Source organism: Malania oleifera, chromosome 12 (assembly GCF_029873635.1).
Source record: "Malania oleifera isolate guangnan ecotype guangnan chromosome 12, ASM2987363v1, whole genome shotgun sequence".
In the NCBI taxonomy this organism is placed as follows: domain Eukaryota; kingdom Viridiplantae; phylum Streptophyta; class Magnoliopsida; order Santalales; family Ximeniaceae; genus Malania; species Malania oleifera.
Window position 1 is genome coordinate 63595 of NC_080428.1, and position 26231 is coordinate 89825.

Here is a 26231-nt window from a genome sequence, read left to right on the forward strand (position 1 = left end):
TGAGTCATACAGCAAGTTCTGTGGTTGTGCCTCTTTACTAGAATTGTTTTACACCAAAGACGAAAAATCTATCCTGTGCAAGAATCTGTATTGAAGTTGATATTAATCATGTATTACCAGATCAAATTGAGCTCATGACAGCAGAGGGAGATTATAAAGTTGTTGATCCAATATTCCTGGAAACCACAGATGTGTAGTAATAAATGCTTTTAATTTGAGCATATTGACAAAAACAGTAAGGCTATAAAAGTTTGGGTGCAAAAAGATACACAGATTGTAATGGAGTCTAATAATTCTTTCTCTATACTTCGAATACTTGGTGATGATCAGTTTGGGAATCCAGAAGGTGGACATGAAACAGAAGGCTTCCTGTTTTTGTTGTTGTTTTTATAAACAAAAAATAAATAAATTTATAAGAGAATGAAAATGAAATATAGCAAAAAGATGAAAAAGAAGACAAAAAATAAAATATCGTCCCAAAACACAAGAAAAAGAACAATACATAGAACCAAAAATAACAAATAATTACAAAATCTATTAGAGCAAAGCAACCCAAGTGGGCTGGCACTTGTGCCTGGAAAATTTCTGAGAAAAAAGATGGAGCCAATCTATACACTTCTCAAAGAGCGTAGGTGCCATGAATGACTGCTTTGGTGTTCTAGGGATTCTGGATCGGGAAACCTATGGAAGATTGAAGTTTGGGATGGAACTAGTGTGGGTCAGAAATTTCCATTAGGACCATATGGCAACATGCTTCATACTCCTTTGGCAAAGGACTCCACTTGCTAGTGAAGCTAGGATCCATTATCGCAGAGATCAAATCCCCTAATGCTTTTGGAAAATTTAAATCAAAATTTAATTTTAAATATTCTCGGTAAATCGCTTTGGATGTTACTGCTTTGGGGCATTTAATGGGCCTCAGGGAAGGTGCTTTAGGAACCATAATGGGACATTAAAATTGCAAAGCCTGACAGGCCTACAAAAAGTGGAAGAGAGAGAGTATTTTAGAATAAACACACTGAGAGATATTTCATTACCGGAAAGAGAGATTACAAGGAAGGAGACTAGAGAACTTCTTATAATGGACTAACTCTCAACTTCCTAACCATATCCTTGTATAGATGAGGAGAGAGGGAATATGCCTTGGCATCTTGGCATATTCTTTTTCCTTTATCTCCTTTACAAAATCCAAAACAATATACACCCACCTTTTGCTTTTTCTAAAGTAAAGCTTACAACCGGATAAAGCAAAAGCTTACACACTGACAAAGACATAAAGCAAACGCTTACACACTGACAAAGTTATAAAGCAAAAGATTCCACATTGACAAAAGCAAAAGCTAAAGATAAACGGCCAGGTGATCATGTCAGGGGTCGGATTAGGGCTTTTGTTTGGCTCTGTAGTCTTCTTCCTCTTCTTCGGGATAAACTGCTAGGATCTCTAGGTCATCAATGCCTCCATTGGTGCCATCTGTTCCACATAGTAAAGTGCCAACCTGTTTGTGAGATATATGCTATAAAAATGCGGGAACAGTATTGGGTAATGAGTATTTTTGGCCCTTCTGTCATCTTGGAAATGAACTGGGTTGAACAGGTCTTATGGTAACTTGTCTGGATTAACATGGTTAATATAACAAAGGCTTTAACTAATATTAATCTAGTCACGTACCGACAAATGTGGGTCAGCAAAGGGATTTTCCTTGAAACTTCATATCCTTTCACAGACTGGAAAAATGTTAACAAAATTGTCCCCTTTGTTATATTGAATTTCATCCTGTAAGTAGAATGTGACAAGAAGATAAGGGAATCCAATCATGAAGTCGAGGTGTACAACCCATTGCTATTCTGTCAAGAAAAAGAGAAGCCAGTCTTTAAGATAGTTGTACTGCTGAGGCCTTTGTGTATGGTCGGTGATGAAGGCAAATGTCCATGGTTTGTGGAGGATCATACCAACACGATAAGATCTTGCAAGATACCAAAGGAGAAGGAAGGCTTCTTTAGGAAAATTGATGTACGACAGCGTTGGGACCCAGAGACCTTTGATGTATGGAAAGAGCGGATGCCAATCAATGCATTTTATTGGAGCATCAACATGTCCATATTTAGAAAAAAGGATGAACTGCAGACTCTGGATCATTTTTTTGTTACTTCTCCCTATTGTATGACGAAGAAGGTCGTCTTGGACTTCATTTGGGAGAGTCTGGACAAGGCTAGAAAGAGATTGGTTGGATGAAGATGCCATAAGGAAAAGGACTTAAGGATTGACTAGTCTGGAGAGGAAGTCACTAAGAACATTGTGCTGTCCTTTGATGTGCTTTACCTCAAATTTATACTGCGAGAACCAGCTTGCCCACCTAAGCAATTGGCCTTGTGGTAAGATCTTCTGCCTAAATTGGATCAACTTTGGAAAAGATGACATATCCATTTCAACTATAAAAGTATGGCCGATTAGATGGAACTCAATTTTTCAATTCCTCTTTTTACGGCCAGAATCTCTTTGAAAGTGGAGTGATAATGTAATTCTGATTCTTTGAAGGCACCGCTCTTGTAACCACAGACATGTCTAGTCCCATCTTTCTTTTCTTCTATTAAAGCAGCTTAGATTCCCATGATGGTGCATCCTTCTTTTTCAAAAGCTAGTGCAGAGGTGTTGTGTATGTTGCCAGCTTTGGGACAAAGTCTGCCATGTAATTGACAATACCAAGAAATTGCTGCAGTTGCTTTGTCGTCATCTGGTTGTCTGGAAAAGTGCTGAGTTGTGTCGCAATATGTGGTTGGAGTACATACTCTCCTTAGCTAATTTTCATACCAAGAAAATCCACAGCATTAACTCCAATAATCATCTTCTTTTTAGAAAGCATAATCCCATATTGTGTGATTAGTTTCTTAAAATCATTCAAAAGTTTGCCATGTGTCTCCTCATCTTTTGAGAATAATAGGATATCATCAATGTAAACCAGGGCATGATGGAGTATGGGCTAGAATATTCTGATCATTGCCTTTTGAAAGATAGATGGAGCAACTTTAAGCCCAAATGGCATGACAGTCCATTGGCAGTGGTAATTTGGAATGCAGAATGCTATTTTGGGCCTATCTTCTGGGCTAATGCCTAGTTGCCAAAATCCAGCTTTGAGATCAAATTTTGAGAAGACATGGGCCTCCGAAAGTTGTGAAAAGAGACTAACCCGATTTGGCAATAGGAATTTATCATCAGCAAGAAAGTGGTTCGAGTGGCTGGTAGTTGATGACCAACCTGAATTTTCCTCTCGTCTGCTCAGCCCGTTTATTGACATAAAAGGCTTCGCAAGCCCATTGTGATTTGGTGGGCTTAATTAGCCCTTCATCTTGCAATTGGGCCAATGCATAATGATCCGGGTTCATTGCTTTATGACTTGCCTTCCTTGGGTTAATGTCTTCATTTTTCTTGAAAGGAAGGTTCACACAAAATTCTGGGTTCTTCCATAATGGCTTTGGGCATTTCTTTAGGAATTCATTGTGATTATCTACACAGTTAAATTGGATGAGCTGGGCTTTGATTTCTTCCATTGTTTGAGTGATATGGAAAACTAATGGAGTCCTCGTCCACTGGAGCAGATAGTTTTGAAACTTGAGTCCTTGTTCTGTCCACTAGATCTTGCCCTTGTGTTGGATAATATCGAACCCAATAAGCATTTCTTTGCCAGGAAAATTGAATCCATAAAATGTGGCTTTAATTATTAAGTGACCAGGATAGAGTCTGATGTAGATTGGAACACTTTTTCTCTGAACGCCAAAATTTCCTCCATTGGCGGTTTTGAAACTTTGGGAGCACAGTTTCCATTTGTCTTTGGGCAGGAAGTTGGGATCCAAGAAGTTGCATGCTGACCCTGTATCAAAGAGAGCAATGACCTTGATAGGCTTTGAGTACTTTTCAGCTAGTACCCAAACTGGAGTTGCTGGAGTAATATGGTTTTCTCTTTTGAACTCAGTTGCCATTGTCTCTTGGATGGAATAAAGGTTGAGGATTTTATCCTCCTTTGTTATGTTGGCACAATCATCATTTTTGATGGGTCGAATGTTGGAGCATTCATAGATTTGGAAACTTTCGAGCTTGTCATCTTCATTGTTTGAAATATCAGTTGATCTATCTGTCTCATATGTCTATTGGAATGCGAGGATTGACTCATCATTTTGATCATCATCGAGAGAGAATACCGATTCAATGTTGTCCTCAGAGTCCTAGTCTGTGTTCATGTGCAACATCTGAACAAGTCTTACTCGTTTCTGCTTCTTTGGGCAATCTTTTGCATAATGCCCCTTTTGATTGCAGATGTAGCATCTTTGTCTTTTTGGGTCTCTTCAATGCTTCCTTTTTCTCAGATACTTCCATTTTTTCTTCTTGTGTCTCGACTTTCTAGATTTCCTGTGTTCGGAAATCTACTTCTCTGGGTTCTCCTATTGAGCAGGAGCAATGTTTATCTCCTTTGCACTTGATACGAAGATCCTTCCTTTTGCATTCTTTAGTAATTTTTTTGTCTGCTTTCTAGACTCTCTTATACATGTCGTATTTTTTGCAGAGTGCATCCAAATTCATAAGAGCACTTTGATAGAGTTTACCTAAAGAGGTATTCTCTAGTCTTTTTCCACTCATCTAGAGTTCTCGAAGCACTTCTTCTCCAAGTGGATCTAATAGGCTATTCAGGTAAGCTTGCTTCAGATTGATGTCGTCAGATTCGCACAAAGTATAATGCCTTTTAGAGATAAAATTATAATGCTTCTCAAGATCTTTTCTTTTAAGGGAGCAGCATTTTATCTTCATATACTCTTCTCGGGCTTGGCTAATGTGATCTTCCCATGCTCCACAAAATTCTTCGAGGATTTGGGAGATGAACACATCCAAGCTTGAAACTTGTGAAAATTGAAACCGTCTATATTCTCCAAGGTTAATCCACCAGATTCTCAATCTTCCGACAAGCTTCGAGATAGCTCGAGTGATGACTTCTCTTAACGTGATTCCTTCTTTCATCATTTCTGTCGTACACTAGGCATGAAGTTCTAGAATCTTATTTCGCCATTGATTAGGTGGAAGTCCTTCGAGCGAGATAGATGGACCATTTGCACTTGAAGCATTTGAGCTTTGGGGAGGATTGGCTGACGAAGATCCTTTAGAGAGACTGATGCTGTCTTTGATTTCTTCTTCATCAGAGAAATTTTCGTATCCAGATCTATGAGTGGATGGTTGAGTCATCATTACCGCTTTAGGGGACGAATCTTCCTCTTCAGATGAACATTGGGACGAATCGTCCTCCATTATTTGGAGAGCTCGGAGCGTTTCATCCTTTTTCAGGATTTCTTTTAGACAGTCTTGGGAAGGTGTCGCCAACTTGGATAGAAGCTTGGAGATGGAGTTGTCTTTCTCAAGAATTCCCACATTAGGTTCATGACTGCTAGTTTCACCAATCTTTTGTTTGTCTTTCTTCTTGGCGGATGAGGCTTGCGTTGTTTCAACCCTTTCGGTATGGGTTGGTTGCTATTGCGTATGCTGCCTCTTCTTTAGATGCAAAAAGGAATCACTTTCTCTAAATGAAGCTTGCATTGATATTGGCTAGAACGTTGGTTAAGGAGAGCTGAATGCCAAGCTGGTTGGTGGGAATAACGGATCAATCCTGATCTATCTGTGTTGTTGTTGCTGACTCTGCTTGAGAGAATTCAATTGAGCTTTGAGGTGTTGCATTTCTACTTCTTTTTTCTTAAAAGCAGGCGAAAAGGATGAAGTGTGCTAAATTATTTGCATGAGTTCTTCATGGACTCTCTGGATCTTGCTTTGGCACTTATCGATGAAAATGGCAGTGATGTCAAATATGTTGTCAACTTATTTGTCAATTCCCTTTGATTGTCAATAATTTGCTAGAGCATTTTGTTCTAGGCAAGGGCATTTTCAGATTGCCAATTAAGGGTGGCTTCAGCTGCAGAAATTTGCTTAGAGGATCCTGCATGATTGATGATGTCAAGGTCTCTAATCTTCTAGGAATGTCTTGTTTTGAGTCATGGGTCTTCATACTCCAATGGTGGAAAATCATTTTCATAGTTTGAGGTCCTGATCATATTGACCTAAGGAACATCATCACCTTCGTAGGAATACCTACTATCATCACCTTGCTGTTCTTCTGGATATCCATATGGCCATCCAGCTCTGTAGTTGACATAGTACTAATAGTCGAACTTTCCGGATGGTTCTCCCAACAAGCCTACTGTAGGATCTCCTTCTTTATATCTTTCCTTGAGCTGCTATTGAGAATTCTTTTTCTTCTGTTTTCTTTTCCCATTTTTTCTTTTCTGATTATCTTCATAATCATAAATGGGGTTTGTCAGGCAGTCATTGCATGTGCAATCTACATCAAACCATTTATGTCCGTCCTTTGTGTAAGGCTGATACACAGGAGCGCCATTTCTTTGGAAATAAGGAATTGGGATATGAGATCCCAATGCTTTTGGATCTACCAAGTTGACATTATGGGATGATGGTTTGATTTCTGCCTTTCGCTCTTCTGGATGGATAGGAGGTTTGTGGTATGGCTGAATCATCATGGTAGGGAAGACTGGTTGGGAATCAGTTGTGGATTCATAAGTTTTTGGGAAGGATATATGGACATCTCCATTTGGCATGGTTTTGTAAATGGGATCATAAAGGATGACTGGTGTGGGGATATAATGGAATTGTTCATATTTGGTTATCATGGCTTCTGGAAGGAGTTTGATGAGCTCTTCTCTAAATATTTGTCTGGGAATATGGACATAACTAGGAACGAGACTGGTATCATAGTTAACCAGGAGTGCATCCTGATTTTCTCTTGGTGCAACCAGGTCAAAGGAATGGTTTAATAGTCTGTACACCATCTGGTGATGAAGAGTGACCGCACAAGAGTCAGAGATCTGTGGAGCTCCAACAATTTGAATTTGGACCTTGAGAGTTGTTCTCATACTTGGATCATTAAGAGGCATGCAGTAGTTTGGAAAGATCGTGAAGCTCACTGTTCCTTCATTTAATGTTGTTTGCATAGTAGCGATGCAGTCATGCTCATAATTGCAAAACTTGGAATCAAGTAAAGCAATTTGGAAACTGACTGGAAGACCTTTCCTCCCATGAAAGGTTAAATAAAGCTTGACGGCCCCCATGTGTATATGAGAATATCTTTGGTTGAGATATTTTCTTTGGAAGTCATAAGGGAATTCTAGAGTCACAAATTGTTCTGCTTTCGTTGCCATCAGCTAGTGAGAATCAAAGTTTGAAGCTTCAATAAGCTCCTTTACTCCCTTTGGTATTGCAGTCTTTGCTACGAACTTTTTCAAGAGATTCAAAGGATACTTGGTCTTGTCATAGACAAAGTATGGGTTTGTGATTTTGGGATCTTTGGTTTGGGGAACAAGGCTGGTTTCTGGATTTTTTGGTTGGTAATCTACTTCATAAATAGAATCATAACGATCAGAATGGAATAAGGTTGAAGATGAAAATCGTGGGGAAGAACTAGAGGCATATATAGTAATGCAGGAGTTGGGAGTGTGGGACTAAGCCTTGGCCAATAGAGCTTATGCTAATTGAAATGATGCCTAATAAGCATAGGCATACGAGACTATGAATAAATTTAAATATTACTTGTTAGCGGATAGGTGGATCTATCGGATAAAATCCTAAATCTGCCAAAACGACTCATTTAGAGGCGGATAAAAAAAAAAAGTTTAAACCATATTCAACTCATTTAATGTGCGGATTGGTTATGAGTCAGTTTAAGCATATCGAATTTGATTTGGATTAATGGATTTTAGTCATTTTGCCAAGTCTATCTAGAGATCTGAAACAAGGGGATCCTTTGTCTCCCCTCTTATTCATTGTGATGATGGAAGCACTAAGCATTATGTTGGAAATTTCCACTAACAAAGGACTCCTTAAAAGCCTCAAAGTTGGCAGAAATGGAAGATCTTTGGAGATCTCACCCTTCATTCACAAATGACACCAACATTTTCTATGAGGATGTCCCTCTAAACATCCTAAATATATGTTGCATTTTAGCAGTGTTCGAGGCCATTTCAGGTTTGAAAGTTAATCTCAGAAAAAGTGAAATTATTCCGATTGACTATAGTTTAGGAGGATCTCTCCTTGCAGGTCTTTTGTGGTGCAAATTACAATCCTTCCCTATCAACTATGTCAGGTTACCTCTTGGAGAGATTTAAAGATAAAGGAGTCTGGGATCCCACAATCGAGAAGTTTGAGAAAAGGCTAGCAAGATGGAAAAGGAATTTTTTGACAAAAGGAGGGAGACTCACTCTTATTAAAAGCAGCTTGACAAACCATCCAGTTTAATTCATGTTACTCCTCCCACTCCTAATTTCTGTTACCAAAGATTGGAAGGGATTCGAAGGAGGTTCCTTTGGGGGAACTTGAGAGTAGAATTCAAATTCCACCTAGTCAAATGCTGCTTGGTGAAACAGCCAATTAGCTTAGGTGGCATGGGTTTAAAGTCCCTTCACATCTTCAATAAAGCCCTTCTTGGAAAATGGTTTTGGAGATTAATAACACCATTGGCGGAAAATTATTCCAATGAAATATGGACTTGAGAACGATGGGTGGATCTCTTGGGCTAGTAGAGGTCCACATGGCGTAGGGGTGTTGAAATACATTAGGAAAGGTTGGAATTACTTTTCTCCTTTATTAGATTTCAAGTGGGGGATGGAGACAACATTTATTTTGGCAAAATGTCTAGAGTTATTTGAGGCTCTCAGTGCCTCACTTCTAGCCATTTACAACATAGCTTGTCATAAGGATGCTTGCATTAGTTAGCACCTTCAAGCATGAATTTAGGGGTTTTTCTTGAATATCCTCTTCCATAGAAATATGGAAGATTGGGAACTTCACTAGATCACCGATTTCTACAATCATCTTTACAAGATCTAGCCTCAAAACGTTAATGACCTTCCCGTTTGGTCCTTAGACAAAAAGGGGGCCTTCACTATCAAATCCTTTTATAGAAAACTTTTTATCCGAGAGTCAAACAACATTCACTCCCCTTGGTCTCGATTATGGATGACAACAAAGGTCTTAAATGTCGATTTCGACTCAAATTTTGAAGCTCCAAAAGTACGGAAATTTAGACGAAAATTTCTATTTCGATGTCAATTTCGATTTTGATTTGAAAAAATAACGGAAATTAATAGTAAAGCAAGGAATTCTTTGTGAAACTTTAGAAATTGTTAACAAACATAATAATGTAAGTTTTAGGACTAATACATCAATGTTGTGCATGAGGCGGAAAAGTTGCAATATATGTGTATCAAGCGTATTTGTAAGATAATGTGTATTAAACATATTCAATTAATACAAATGAAATTCATAAATCATTTAAATATTATTTATTATACAAATAATGATAATTTAGACATGAATGGTTTAATAAAATGTTGTTGTAAGTTTATTTTTTCATATAATTTCAAAAGCACTTGTAATAATCTTTTGTTTCGATAAAAATAAATTAAGTGAGAAATTTCACTTCACTCCTAAATCTCTCAATGAATTCTTAGGAAATTTAATAGCACAGTCAAAATTTCGACAAGTTTTGCTAAAATTTCAAAATTTCAATAAATTTTAGATGATTCATTGAGATTTCGATGGAAATTATGCAAGATGGAAATCGATTGCCACTTCAATTTCGAGGGTGACGAAAATTTCAACAATTTTGTGAAAATTTCAGACCAGATGACAGCTGCCCCTAATAACAACAATCACAACAACAAGAAGCCTTAAGTCCTACTAGGTGGGGTCAGTTACATAATTCTTTTTCTCCAATTCACCCGATCAAGAGCATTTTCCTCTACTAAATTAAGGGCCATTAAATCCTTCCTTACTACCTCATTTCAAGTTATTTTAGGCCTACCCCTACCCTTTTCATGCCAGAAACAATAACTAACTCACTCCTCCTTAGAGGTGCACTACTAGACCTGTGTTTCAAATGCCCAAACCATTTAAGTCACCCCTCCTCATCTTGTCTTCAACCAATGTTATGCCTAAAGTATTGTGTGTATGTTCTTTTCTTAGTTTATCTTTTAATGTTATACCACTCATCCACCTTAACATTCACACATCGACAACTTTTACTTTTTGTACATGTTTTTTCTTAGTTACCCAACATTCTGAACCATAAAGTATAGCTGGCCTTATAATCGTCTCATAAAACTTTACTTTTAATCTTAAGGATATTCTACAATCAAACAACACATCTGACGCACCCCTCCATTTTACCCAACCTGCTTTAATTCTATGTATTACATCATCAATTTCCCCTTCCACTAGCATAATAGATCCAAGACATCAAAATCTATTAGCGCTAATAAGTTCTTGATTATCAAGTTTAATCTTCTCTTCACTACTCCTCCTTACGTAAGTCACATTTCATATATTCTATCTTATTCCTACTTACCCTAAAACGTTTGGACTCTAATGCGGTTTTCCAAAGTTCTAACTTAGATTCCACTCAACTCCTACTTTCATTAATTAGCACAACATCATCTGTAAACAACACCAAGGGTTCTCGTTTTGGATATTCCTAGTTAAGTTCATCAATCACAAAAACTTACTTTCATCAACAGCTGCCCTAATAAGGCTACCTTTTTGACCTAGGATAGCAGCTCACAGTAATATCTTGACCCTAGACAACTAGCAAAGAAGGGGGTTCTCCATTCCCAACAGATGCGCCCTTTCCATGGTTGAGGCTATCAGTGGACCATATCCTCTCCGTAGCCCCTGAACCAGAAATCCTTGGAATGTGGCTTTAATTCTTATTGGACAATGGTGGGCTACCACTTGATTTGATGGAGAGCTTTGAGCCTGAATCAACAAAGGAAAAGATGATGGCTTTGTCTCTCATTCCTCTCGCAATTTTTTGGTGCCTATGGAAAAGAAGGAACAAAAGAGTTCTCAAAGATTCAATCTCAACACCTCAATTCAATAAAGAGCAATGGTTTACTGCGGTTACTAGTTGGCATAGTCTACATTAGGGGTGAGCATAACTTGGTTAAAACCGAAATAACCGAGTCATTCGGTCGATCGGTTTGGTTAAAAATTTATTCGGTTCAGTTCAGTTTTCATTTTCGTTGAATTTCGATTTTCGGTTTGGTTTTTGGGTTCGGTTAATTCGGTCAACTAAATTAACCAAATAGTATAAATTAATAATAAATAATATATATTATATATTAAAATATTTTATTTATTATATATATACTAAAATTTTATTTATTTTTTATATATTATTTATATTTTATATATATTAAAATATTAAATCAGTTAAAATCGGTTAACCAATTTAACCGAAATTCGGTTTGGTCGGTTTTGAGTTCGCTTAAATATGGAATTTTGGTCTGTTTATTTAATGAGATTTTTTAACCGAAATTTTTCGATTAATTAACCGAATTAACCGAACCGACCAAATGCTACCCCTAGTCTACTTGTAGCAAATGAGTTTAATGTAATTTTTTATTTTCGTGACACCCTACAAGGTGGTTGATTTCTTCTACTTCGGTTTGGCATCCCCTTGATGCCCTTTTAACATATACTCTTCTTTTACTGATAAAATAAAAATAATGGAATAATATTACACATTTAATTCTATAAACTTTTGATATTGATGTGGCTTGCATTTGCAACTAGTGTACATCTAAGTAAGAAAGAGACAGACACGTGCAGAATAAAACCATCCAATTACCCATTGGCAGATCATATTCTCAACTGCACAAAGAAGTTCCTTTCCACCTCCTGCTCCCTTCCAAAAAAAGAAATAGAATAAAAGAAAAATAAAAAAGGAACTAAGAATGGATTTTTATGGACAGGGTCATTTACCATCAAATTTCAGACATCACAACCATCTAGATACAGTGGTATGTCCATGCCAGACATGGCAGCAATTTGGATAACACTTTAATATTATATTAGTAGGTAGTACATTTTAATCAGCAAAAAAATTTTATATATATTTTGATGCAAAAAATAAACAATAAATGATCAAAATCTACCTGACTAGCAGTGCACGCATGAGAGTTGCATTCCTCCTCGTGTTGTTCAAAGGTGGGACCAGCTCTAAATGTTGCACAAGATTTTTCTTCTTCCAGTCTGATCCTCTTTGATGGGAGACTAGGTTTTAGTTCATGTATAATATTAGTCTGAAATTCCAAGGATTCGTCATCTAAACCAGATGATTGAGATCCATTGGATGGCTGGACGTCAAATGATGATTTTTTCCACATAGAGAATGGCCGGGTATTGCGATTCCGTGAGACACAACGAATAGGAACAGAAAAGGCCTCAAGGAAAGGGTATCTTCCAATTTTCGGTATGTCAAACCTTATGCGAAACAACCTACTTTCACACTTGGATGACAACTGAAATTCAGAATGAAGCTGAAGTCAATTATAAGGTAGAGACAGAATCTCGATGCAACTAGTCAACAAATGATATCTGGACAACATGAAGTAAACCATCACCAGGAAAAACAAAAATTAAAAAAAAAAAAAAAAAAAGAGTTTGTCTAAAGCCTCTCAAGAGAGTTTGCACAACGTGGTCTCATGCACAACATGGCCTCAACATAAGATACAATTTCTAACAGTTCTCCAATTTTCTTAAGTCAAGGCAACAAATGTTACATACACACTCTTATTAAGAAACCGCATCCATGACACGTTCAACACCATCCCTCCCCTAGAGCAGTATTTTGACCCATTATGCAATACTGTAGTAAACATGTTATAGGTTATTTATGTCTGAGAGTATTATTATTATTAAGTGTGTTAGGATGTTAATCCGTGAGAGTTAGTAACGGTATTATTGTCATTAGAATGTATTTAATTGTCATTTATAAATAGAGGGAGAGACCTATCTTCAAGTTAGGTCATTCATTTTAGTCAAAATCTCAACATGGTATCAAAGCGTGATCCAACCTAAACCCTATTCTTCTCAGCCGTTTCCGGAAAAGCCATTCTCGCTGCTGTCCTTAGATCCAGCTCCACACCTCATTATTTCACAAAACCAACCATATACCCAAACACAAAACCCTCCAAAGCCTAACCTCACAAAACCCCATCGCTGGAAAAGCTCCCACTTGCCACCACGCACCGGCCAATTGCCGAAGTGCCAACCCCACACGCCTGCTTGTGAGTTAGTTTCCGGCCACCTTTTTCTTTTTTCTTTTTTTCCTCTTGCCATCTTCTGATTCCTTCTCTAGACAATATAATCAAGCTGTTGTTTTTTCGCTCAAAAATCCAACATTTTTCAACCATGCACTCATGGTACTCCTTTAATCTCTGTTTGGGGTTTGTGAAGGCTTCTTTGTGAGTTTCTTGGAGCAGTGGCAGTGTTCTTTTGTCCAGTTGTGAGGCTGTGGCAGTGCTATATCAGTCGGTGAGTCGTTCACTTCGTCTATGGTTGTGTCAGTGCTTCACATAGTTTGTTCTTGTCCCGATAAGTTTTGTTTGCTCTTCTCGTTTGACATTGGTGTGTCTTCTGGTTTGTGAGTGTTTCCTACATCGCTGCCACAGATAATGACTCAAACGTTGGATGGAAAGAACTATGTTCAATGGTCTAAAGCTGTTTCTAATGAGAAATAAAAAAAAAAAAAGTGTGGGTTCAAGAAGATGCCTTGATTGTTTTCCTCTTATGGAATTCGATGGAGCCACAGATTGCACAGATGTGTATGCATCTAGATACGTGCAAGGAGATTTGGGATTATGTCAAGCTTCTATACTCTAGTAACATTACACATTATCCTAGGAATACTCTCAGTTACAGTAAGGAGATAGGAGTATTGCAGATTATTTTGGAGAGATGAAGGGTATTCATGAGAATCTTAACATCGTGCAACCTATAACTGCCAAGTTCGTGAGGTGCAGAAGCAGAAGGAGCAGATGATAGTGCTTCGTGTTCTACCAAGCTTGAGACATGAGTTTGAGGTAGTCCAGACCCAGATACTTACTAGTGTCGAGCTACCATCATATGTCAATGTTCATTCTCATGTCCTTCGTGCTTCGTTTAGCACGCAGTCTCTTGCTGTTGCATCTGGCTATGAGAGGATAGCCTTTGCTACACAGGATGATTCTATTTCTCTACCAAACAATAGAAAAATTTATCGCGTGGCGGTAGAGACAGATGAGGTAGAGGTACTCCTTGCAAGTGCACTCATTGTAGACAGAGTAATCATACTATTCAGCCACCTCCAACTCTTCACCTTTGGGGCTGAGTGGGAGGCAATGTACCATATTCAGTCAAAGGAAGAGTATTCCAAGTTCCAGCAGTATCAAGTGTCACAACAAGCTTCTCTTCGCATCGTTTCTTGCCCAAACAAGTAATCCCATAATATGCATGTCATCTAGTACTTCTCATCCTAGTCCTTGGGTCATAGAATCTGCTACCATTGATCATATCATAACTATACCTAGCTTTTTCTCCACTCTTCAATATCCTACAAATTTACCTTATGTTACTCTTGTTGATGGATCCACCACTGCAGCCAAGGGAATTGGGACTATAAACCCCACTTCTTCTATTTCTTTTCCTTCGGTTTTGTATATTCCCAAATTTCCTTTCAATCTTATGTCCGTTTGCAAGATTACTAAAGCCATGAATTGTTCAGTGACATTCCTCCCTGGGTCTGTGGTTATTTAGGATTTGAAGACAAGGAATACAATGGCTATACAAATTCATTGTTGCCTTGGTCATCCTTCATTGGAAAAGTTAAAATGTCTTGCTCCTAAGTCGAATTTTGTATCTAGTCTTGATTGTGAGTCTTGTTAATTGGGAAAGCACATTGTGTCTCTTTCACATCCCGACTGAATAAATGGGCTGCAAGCCCTTTTATGTTAGCTCATTCTAATGTTTGGGGTCCTAGTAGAGTTGTGTCCAAGTTGGGTTTCCAATACTTTGTAACTTTTGTGGATGATTATTCAAAAATGACTTGGTTATATTTAATAAAAGATCATTATGAGTTATTTCATGTATTTTGTGCCTTTTGTTTTGAAATAAAGACTCAATTTGGTTTGCTAGTTCAAATACTTCAAAGTGATAATGATAAAGAGTATTTCAGTGCACAATTCACTACTTACATGACTCAGTTTAGTATTGTCCATCAATCATCTTGTACCCACATCCCTTAACAAAATGGGGTCGCAGAGAGGAAAAAATAGACATATTATCACTCGCACCTTACTGTATCAAATGCATTTACCTAAAGTGTTTTGGAGTGACCCTACACTTATATAGCTTGTCATCTAATCAACAAGATGCCATTTTCTGTTCTTAGTGGTAAAATTCCCTACTCCGTTCTTTTTCCTTATTCACCTTTATTCTCTCTCCCTCCTAGTGTATTTGGGTGTGTTTGTTTTGTTCATCAATTACTCTTGGGGTGGATAAGTTGGGTCCTGGTGCTATAAAATGTGTCATTCTAGGCTACTCATATACTCAAAAGGGATATCATTGCTATAGTCCTGTGCTGCATTGCTCCTTTGTTTCTATTTATGATACCTTCTTTGAGTCTACAACTTATTACACCCAGTCCCTGAGTGCTTTTGAGCTCAATTAGTCTCTTCCATTGACTATCTTCCAGATTCTACTTTGCTATCCTTGCCTAACCAGCCATCTGAGTCTCCACGTAGTTCGAGTCCTTCTCATCATCTTGATCATCCTAATTTGCAGGTGTATCCACAACGGCGGCTCCAAAGAGAGTCCCCTCAAGCTTCCACTACCACGCTTTGGTTTCCTCATTTGATGATCATATTCTCCATGATGTTGATCCTCCCTTGCTGTTCGTAAAGGTAAACGCACATGTACTCAGCATCCCATTTCCAACTATCACCCTTCTATTATTGTTCTATTACTACTTTATCATCTACTACCCTTCCAAAATCTGTTTGGGAAGCCTTAGCCCACTCTGGGTGGAGGAATGCTATGGTTGAAGAGATGGATTCTTTACATGACAATGGCACTTAGGACTTGGTACTCTTCCTCTTTACAAGTCTATGGCTGGTTTTTGCTAGCTTTACACTGTGAAAGTCAACCCTAATCATTCTGCTCATCTAAAGGTCTGTCGTTTTGCTAAGGGATATACTCAGGTATATGGTCTAGATTATTTTGATACATTTTCTCCAATTGCCAAGCTTACATCAATACATCTGTTCATCTCCTTGGTTACTACTTGTCATTGGCCTCTACATCAATTAGATGCATGGTTTTAAATAAAGGCCACGACCATTATGTAATGCCGTTACGTAACGGTTTTTTGGATTACCGATACCATTACATAGCGAAATCGGTAGGAAGCAAAATCACGGCCGTAGCGGCCTTTACAGACCGAGACCATTATGTAAAGGTCGCAATGGCCGTTACATAACCGCCATAGGACTGTTACACCAAAAAATTATTTTATTTTTTACTTTTTCTTCTCACTTTTTCCCTCTCTTTCATATATCATTCTCAATATACCAAGTGCAAGAGGGGGAAAAGATTATAAAGAGGATGACAATGATACAAAATTTACTATTTCTTTAAATACTCACAATAGATGCATTAATTAACAATTTGAAAATACTAACTTGTTAGGAAAATATTTTATTTTGATAATATTAGTAATGTGATATTTATGTTCTATATTTTTCAACTTCACTTCTTTCTTTTCTAGCTATTTTATATTTGTATTATTTGTATGTCTTATGTGTCCAATAGATTAATGGAGTGTACAATGTCTTTTATTTTATTAATTAATTTAGCACACATAAGAATTTATCACAGATAAGAACAATGAGAAGTATAAATACACACACACACGTAATTTTTCTATCAATGGTGGTTTAAAACAAATCTAAACTTGTTGCCCTTAACAAATAACTTAGTTACTCAAACTAAAGGATCCAAAATACACTAAAACCCTTTCTAAGAAGGGCTAAAAGTTTAAAACATGCAAGTACGCTAATATGCACAAGGTTGTGCGTGCTCCAAAAAAATTCATGGCCGTTACACCCGCTTCCCGTTATGTAACATCCGCTACTCCTGCTTCCCATTACACCCGTTACCGTTACGTTACGCTACCCGCTACCGCGATTTAAAACCATGGTTAGATGTGAAGAATGCCTTCTTGCATTGTGACCTTGAGGAGGTTTATATGGAGCAACCACCTAGGTTTGTTGCTAAAGGAGAGTTGGGCTCAGTGTGTCGGCTCAAGAAGGCTTTATATGGTTTAAAACAATCTCCTAGAGCATGGTTTGGTCGTTTCAATGTTGTAGTACTTGAGTTTGGTCTTTGACTGTGTGACATGGATCATTCCATGTTTTATCATCATACTTCATCGAGCAGGATCCTTCTTGTTGTTTATGTGGATAATATTGTTATTACAAATGATGATGATAAAGGTATTCAGAGTCTCAAACTTTTTCTATAGACTAAGTTTCAAACCAAACACTTGGGCCCATTGAAATACTTCTTGGGTATAGAAGTATCAAGTATCTAGGTCTTGTATGGGAATTGTTTGTCACAAAGGAAGTATGTACTTGATCTATTGGATGAAACTAGATTGTTGGGATCAAACCAATTGATACACCATGGATCCTAACAGCAAGTTAGTGTCAGATATGGATGATTTGCTACCTAATTATGGACAATACCGGAGACTTGTTGGAAAGTTGAATTATCTCACAGTAACTCAACTAGATATATCTTTTGCAACAAGTGTTGTGAGTCAATTTCTAGATTATTTAAGAACAAATCATTGGGATGCAGTAATTTGCATTATCATTAAGGTATAAGAGAATTATTTTTCTTCTCTAAAATTAACATGGCATCAGAGCGACCTCTAATCCGTAGATAGATGACAAAATATGGGATAACAATAGCTCGGCAAAGCCAATCCTTCTCCGAAGTCACCTCCCATCCTGAAACCTCAGCCACAGGCAGCAATGGAGGATTAGATGGCAATCTTCTGCCCATTACAGGGCACAAACTCAATGGATATCTGCCTGCCGTGACGAGAACCACACACAGCCAGAACAGAGCCTGTCCAGCAAAGAACAAATGGAACTTTTGCAAAAATTGATCAACCAGCAACAATCCTCCAATACCTCAGTCAATGGAGCCAGATCTTGGCACACAAAGGTAATTTTTTAAACGCTCTCAGTGCAACAAGAGAGAAAATCAGCCTGGATTGTGGATTCAGGAGCCTCCAATCACATGACTAGAGATGCAAGGATTTTTAATACTTATAGTCCATGTCATGAAAATTTTTCTGTCAAAATTGCAGATGGGTCTCTCTCAAGAGTAACAGGAACAGGTTCTGTGGTTATATCAAAGAACCTCACCCTAAACTCCGTCCTCTTAGTCCCAAACTTAGATTGCAATTTACTTTCTCTCTTAGCAAACTCACTCAAGAGCTTGTTACTAAATTCTTCCCAAACTCATGTGAATTTCAGGACTTAAATTCAGGGAAGATGATTGGCAATGCTGAGATGTTCTCGGGGCTCTATATCGTCAAGGTTGGTGATCTTCCAGAACAACGAACTCACAAGGTAGATTCAAGGCAAACAATCAGTCTACAAAAATTCCTTTTTCTGTTTCTCGTTTCAATAATGATAGTGCAGTTATGTTATGGCACTATAGACTACGTCATCCAAATTTCGTGTACCTTCAAAAACTTGTTTCCTCATTATTCAGCAATAAAAATCCAAAGGATTTTCAGTGTGAAGTTTGTCAATTCGCTAAACATGCCCGAATAAAAAATCCCATCCATTCTCAATGATCCATAGGGATGTCTAGGGACCTTCATGTATCAAAAATATTAATGGGGCTCGTTGGTTTATTTTATTTGTAGATGATCACGCTAGGATCACTTGGGTGTTTCTCATGAAAGAAAAATCATAGGTTGAGCAAATCTTTAAAAACTTCAACACTATGATTCTAACCCAATTCCACGCCAAATTACAAATCTTTAGGACTGATGATGCAAAGGAATACTTCAAACACATTCTCGGAGATTACCTACAAAGTCAAGGCATTATACACCAAAGTTCATGTGTTGATACTCCTCAACAAAACAGAGTAGCGGAAACGAAAAATAGACACATTCTAGAGGTTGCTAGATCACTTAAGTTTTCCACTCATGTCCCAAAACACTTCAGGGGGAGAAGCCATACTCACAGCAACTTATCTCATAAACGAATGCCTTCCCGTGGCTTAAACTTCCAAACACCTTGTCAACTTCTTCTTCACTCGTATCCCAACACCTGAATTGTCTCAACAATACTACTCAATGTATTTGGGTGCTCTGTGTTTGTCCAAAGCACTCAAGTGTATATTCCTTGGTTACTCTCCAAACCAAAAAGGGTACAAATGATATTCCCCGGTTACAAAAAAGACTATACACTTCCATGGATGTTTCTTTCTTTGAACATCAACCTTGCTACCCCAAATCTGATATTCAGGGGGAGAATCTCATACAGGAATACTAGCTTGGGGATATTGATGCCACAACAACCAACAACCACCCAAGTCCACAACAAAATCTCATATAGGAGTACCAGCTTTGGGATATTAATGCCACAACAAACAACAACCACCCAAGTCCACAACTCACCATCCTTCCTATCTCAACTACTCCTCCTAATCCAAACCACAGTCACCAAACAGAAACAGAATCTGAAAATCTTCAACCTCCTTCAACTCTTGCCCAACGTCCGAAACCTGCAACCAACGGTGAGTTCATTGTATATTCTTGGAAGGAGAATATTCAAGAAGATTTAGAGCAACAAGCACCTCCCAAGCAAAGTCAAGAATCTGACCCGAATGCAAGAACACATGAAACTTCACCAGGTAACACTAGCTCTGAATTCATCATTAATGAGTCTACTGCTAATGACCTTGATTGTCACATTGCTTTAAGGAAAGGTAGGAGGTCATATACCTGTCATCCAATCTACAACTTTGTCTCTTATAAAGGGTTGTCGCCTAGCTTCCAAACATTTGTGGCAAATCTGAACAAAGTGCAAGTTCCTAACTCCATTCAAGAAGTTGTTACAATTCCAGGATGGAAAACTTCAGTATGGGAAGAGGCACTAAAGAAAAATGCAACTTGGGAGATTTCAGACCTACCGAGTGGGAAACATCCAGTAGGATGTAAATGGATATTCGCAGTCAAATACAAGGCTGATGGAAGCGTGGACAGATTTAAAGCACAAGTGGTTGCAAAAGAGTTCACTCAATCCTATGGCATCGACTACCAAGAGATGTTTGCTCCAGTAGCCAAATTAAACACTATTCGGGTACTACCATCATTGGCTTCCAATCTTGACTGGCCTCTTCACCAACTTGATGTTAAGAATGCCTTCCTCAATAGAGACCTCATAGAAGAAGTCTACATGGACATTCCTCTTGGCTTTGAAACACATGCAACTATGAATAAGGTAAGTAAGCTCAAGAAATCCCTTTATGGACTAAAGCAATCCCTGAGAGCTTGGTTTGACAGGTTCAACAAAACAGTGAAGAAGTGTAGGTATTTTCAGCGTCAAGTAGATCACACTTTGTTTATCAAACACTCAACCAAAAAAAAATTGGTGATTCTCATTGTGTATGTAGATGACATCATCTTAACAGGTGATTATGAAGACGAACTGATCAAGCTCAAAACCTTACTTGCCAAAGAATTCGAAACCAAGGATCTTGGGAGCCTAAAATACTTCCTTGGAATGGAAGTAGCCCGATCAAGAAAAACAAAAGTATGTACTAGATCTTCTTAAAGAGACAGGAATGCTTGGGTGCAAACCGGCTGAAACACCCGTGGACTTAAGTACTAAGCTTGGAGCTAATAAGGACAATGTTCCAGTGGACAAAGGCAGATATCAAAGACTTGTTGGGAAGCTGATTTATCTCTCGCACACCAGATTGGGTTCTCGGTTAGTGTAGTCAGTGAATTCATGAATGATCCAACTGAAGAACATATGGAAGCTATCAACCAGATACTAAGGTACCTTAAAATGGCACCAGGTAAAGGCTTGTACTTTAGGAAAAACACAAGGAAACCTAGTAACATGCAAAGTAAGAAACAACCAGTAGTTTCTCAGAGCAATGCAGAAGCGGAGTTCAAAGCTATGGCACTCAAAATTTGTGAGGGAATATGGCTGGAAAGACTAATGAGGGAACTAGGAATCATCACTTCTGAACCAATGAAGGTATTTTGTGACAATCAGTCAGCTATTAACATTACAAACAATACGGTGCATTACAACAGGTCAAAACATGTGGAGATGGATAGCCACTTCACAAAGGAGAAGATAGAAAATGGGACAGTTAGTCTGCTATACACGCCGACAAGTCAGCAAATAGCAAATGTCCTCACTAAAGCTCTACCAAGGAAGAATTTTGAAGATTTGAGTACCAAGCTTGGCTTGATTAACATCTACGCCTAGCTTGAGGGGGAGTGTGGAAATACCCGATCCCTGATTTTCAGGGATACCGCTGCAGCAATTCTGATTTTATTATTAGTGACTACATTAATTTAGGAAAAAAGAGATTCTGGAAAATTCCTGATCTCTCTATTAGTTTGTTTCCTATTTTGTAGTTTCCTAAATTTGGCTAGTTTCCTAATTTTTTGGTAATTAGTATCTTGTTACGGAATATAGTGAAAGGAATTTTTCTTCCTTCCATTATAAAAAGGCTGTACATTTATCATTAAGGTATAAGAGAATTATTTTTCTTCTCTAAAATCAACATGAATCATAGTAAGACTTGACTTATTTTATCCAAGAAAAAAGAAGCACAGCCATGATGCATTTAAATTTATAGTAAATACAGCAATAGCTTGCAAATGACACACAATAACCAAATGCAAAGTCATAACGCCAACTACACACATAACAGCATATAGGTAAGTTCCCTGGTTAAAATCTAAAATGTGAAAGCAAATAAGTAATAAAGAGTACAGAACTGAAATTAAAGCAAATAGAATAAATGCAAGACAAGCTGTGACCATAAAGTATCTCTCGTTGCAGGACACTGATTAATTGTTGCCAGCTCATGATGTCAATAAGCATGTTCAAAGACTGTCATAGAGAAATCTGAAAGGGTACCATAGATCTTTAAGGTAAGAGCCCACAAGCTATTCTTCTATACCTGAGATATCTTAAGCTTAAAGGATGCACGCCCACGGAACAATGTGCTTGGTCTATCGCAAGAAGCAAATTCAATTCCATCATAGCTTGTTAAAAGGGAAGCTTCTTCATCATTAGGCTTGTCAACAAGTTCCCCATTGTCAGCATACAACAATGATGCAACAACCTAACAAGACAAGAAATAACTGTACGTATTCTATCCACCACAAGAATGATAAATAAACAAATTTACCAATGTAAACAGCATGTAAAGCCAGAGATATAAACCTCCATTTCCTTGTTTACAGGCTGGTTAAGGGCATCTAATAAAACAACATCCAAGGAAAAATTCCTGCGACAAGAAGCCTGTAATTTCACAAACAAAGATTATTAACTGGAAGAAACTATTAAATCACTGATCATAACTCGAGAAAACTTGTTCAAAATTTCAACTTTGACATTTATTATGCCCCATGCACGGGCAATCTATAAGTACTAAAGTCATGCTTGGTTCATGGAATGTCTATTTGTAGGAATAGAGTGGAATAAGATGGGGATGCAATAAAAATTACATAGGGATATAAGAATTTTTGTAAAAAACAAAAAAAACAAAAACAAAAGGAGTTTCTCAGGCAAAAGCGGGTGCTATTCCATCCAATATGCAATAGGATTAGAATAGACATTCCCATGGTGAAATTTAGGAATATTCATTCTATCTATTCCATGATTAGGATTTCTACAAATTTTTGAATTGTCATTTGTTTTATAAGGACAACAAATCTTGTGTAAGCTATCAAATTCTTATATTATCACCACTCTATTACTGAGATTAGGCATTCCATGAACGAAATGTAAAGTAAAGTTTTAAAGAACTCTAGACATAGAATCAGCCCAATTCACATGCCAATGACACCTGCATCCTCCACTACTAAGCTTGTTAAATACAAAAGCAATAATTTTTTTTTATCAATAAAGAGGGATTTCATATATTGCGCACCATGGGGGTGCCACCTATTTTAACAAGCAAAAGGAACAAAAAAAAAAACAAAGAGTTGAATTGACTGTGAGATAGGGAATCCAAGAAAATAATTGTGTCCAGCATGTAATGCCCACCAAACCAACTTGAAACAGTTGTAAGTCATCTATCCTTAAGGATTGTAGGGAAAGTAGTTGTTCCTTCAAAATATGAAGCATTTCTAGCCTTTTATACTATTGGAAAAATAGTTACTGGGGTCAAGGACAAGGCTTTTTCCCTTTCCCTGTTCATAGATATAACATTCCATGTCCAGATTTCCTTTCCCACAGACAGTGAGGCAATGCTGCCCCATAAGAGCACTAGCCAGATTGATGCAATTCTGCAATCTTAATTCAATTTTCTGTTTGTCACGTCGTGTTATTTATGGGCGCAAGGTGTATTTTTGATAATTTCAGAATTTTTTTTTAATAATAAAAGAGAGTATACTAGATAGACAGAATAGAAGGTACAATGTGTGGGGACAAGAAGTTCACCAAGTTAAAATAAAAATAAAAAATAAAAAATAAAAAATAAAAGAAAAAGATAAAAAGGAAAACACAAAAACACAAGAACACAAGATAGATCATAGAACTAAATGAAATTAGCCAAGAAACCCTTTTTTAAAACCCTTTTCATTATAATTTACAGAACTCTTCAAACTTGCAAATTCCCTTTGGCCCTTCACCTTTTGATTTTTTCATCATCCAAAAACACTCCATTTCCTCCAATATCACTCAGCTTTAAATCCATTTTATCCAAAAGAATTTGAGCTTCTAACCCCTTCAGGATCTCCTCCACTGGTGTAGGCAAAATTCCATCCCTATGCTGTATTGTATTTGCCAACCCACCATTATCAAAAAATAGAAACTCCCTCCAAACCTTTCAACGGGAGTGGATGAACTAGGATACATTCCCTATTTTTATCGCAGGAGTCAGAAACATACTCATATTGTTCTCATATTGTTCCTGCATCTCATCCAACAAAACCCCACCACAATCAAAATCACTATTATCATGGCTTTCTGAATCTGAAAGATCCCCCCATTTCTTTACCTCATTGCCTTTTCTAGTCTCATTAGAACCTCTGAAATTCTTCTCAACTTGAGGAACTTCCACAATACTACACTCTCCATCAGAATCTCTCTTTTACCTTTGTCATAGACTCACTAGAATTTTCTCTCTTATCTTTGCATATCTTTTTCATTTCAGCATCCAAACAAGCCGCCTTTCAACAAGCATAAACCTTATTACCTTCAAATTAATCAGTATAAATACGAAAATCAACCAATATTCCCCGCAAACCAGCTTCTATTTCACTCTTTTTCACACTTATGAAAATTGTATGGGACTAGATGCAGATTTATCACTCTTTCTCACTCTTGTTGAATAATAATTCCATTACCAAAGGGTATAACTTCCTCCTTCCTAGTACACATCTTATGAGAAGTAGGAGCAATACTTTGGGCCTGTCTATTATCCAGAGTCAACACAGCTATACAAGAAACATTATTTTCTGAATCATACGTCTGCTTATCACCAAGGCCCTTTGTGAGAAGCCCATACGAAGAGATCCTCCCTTTTGTTCCAAATTGAAGCCCGAATCAACTTCTCTAAACACTGAGCCTTCTCAAATAATTAGCCCAACTTAGTTAAAAACGAAATACCCCCTTTTTGAATTACCTGGGTCAGGTCCAAAATGAGAAGCATGCAACCCAGCCGAAATCTCTTCACTGCCTCCTCCCTGAACGCAGTCCTAGCCACCTCTCTAATTGTTTTTGCTCCATCAAACCCTAACTTCATTCTCACTCCTGTCAATTGAAGCCGACTGATTATCGATTGTCTTACGTTCATTTTGATGCAACTTGTCTCCACATCAGAGGCACAGCTCTTGTTTCCCAACCTTCAGACCTTGCTTTATGGAATATGCTTGACTACCACATCCATCATGATCGTGATTTTTGCCTACCAACACTACCTGACCCTGCGATTTGTGTTGTGAAGAGTTATCTGCACCCACACTGCTAGTTTCCTCAAGAAAATCCTTTCTATCTCGCAAAAGGCACTCATGAAGCTTCACCAACCTTCACCTTTTACACCCTGAGGAATAAAAACTGAATACTTCTTCCCTTTCCATCCCAACCCTAACTCCAAAAAATTTCCTACCTTCATCCATTTAATTGACATCTAGAGCTCCTTAATACCCAACTGAACTAATCAAAAAACCCTTTGCGTACGACTGAAAGTAGATATGCCATCAGGGAACCAAAGCACAGCCTCACTGGAAAACCAAACCCACCTTCTACAAGAGATATTGTTCTCGACTACGAGCAAGGCTGCGAACCTTCCAACCTTATCTAATTGCAAATCAAAGGAAACCTTCAATCTAGACCGAATGATTCAGCATTGGCTACCATAGAACCTTTCATGACATCAAGCGCACAAAGAGGAAAATGTTCGTGAGAGAGAGAGTGAGAAAACCGATCGAGAGAGAGAAAGAGAGAGCCAAGATGATTTTTGATGGGGATCACACTTAGCAAGAACTTCCTATTTCAAGGTTTACTTTGGTCAAATTAGCTTTGGAGGGGCATTTTGTAATATTCAAGGGTATTTTGTGATGAGATTTATTTTTGGTGGGACTTTAGAAGATAAGGGGTTTCTAGAGTGGGTCATGCACAAAAAATAGGAGTTATTTTCTCTTGGAAGCCTTAGGCCTAGTATAAATAGGAGTCTTCAGCCACTTTTCTAGGAGGTTTTTTTGGCATTTATCTTTGAGAAGGTTTCTCTCCGGAGTTCAGCTCCAGACCACCTAAAGTTGTGAAGATTTAGAGCTATGGTTTTGACGATTCGACCCCGTGCTGGCTACCAGTCCCTCCATCACTGCTAAAGGCGTGAGAGGCTACCTGACAGCCACTATTACCATTCTGAAATAGTGCCAAAACTGGTACTGATTTAAGGATTGCGTAGCTGTTGTGCCTAGAAGTTGTCTTATTTGCTGAACTGAAATTCACATCAGTCATCTCTTTCTTATTTTACAGTTTAGTAGTTACTTGAGTCAAAGAAGGTTGCTAAAACAACATTCTGA

At 37.8% G+C, this 26231-nt stretch overlaps 1 protein-coding gene across 5 annotated transcripts in view; it reads right to left on the reverse strand.

Moving 5' to 3' along the window:
* The window catches only part of LOC131144868 (SH2 domain-containing protein B-like), a 72855-nt gene that overhangs the window by 11998 nt on the left and 34626 nt on the right, over positions 1–26231 (reverse strand). For 3 of the 5 annotated variants that reach the window (XM_058093784.1, XM_058093783.1, XM_058093787.1), the window contains exons 5-7: positions 22423–22500; positions 22157–22321; positions 12037–12402 (exon numbers count right to left, since the gene is read on the reverse strand). In XM_058093784.1, coding sequence (XP_057949767.1) covers positions 12037–12402; positions 22157–22321; positions 22423–22500 — 609 coding nt within the window. The remainder of the gene's footprint in view (positions 1–12036; positions 12403–22156; positions 22322–22422; positions 22501–26231) is intronic. The other 2 variants (XM_058093788.1, XM_058093786.1) reach the window with 1 other exon arrangement.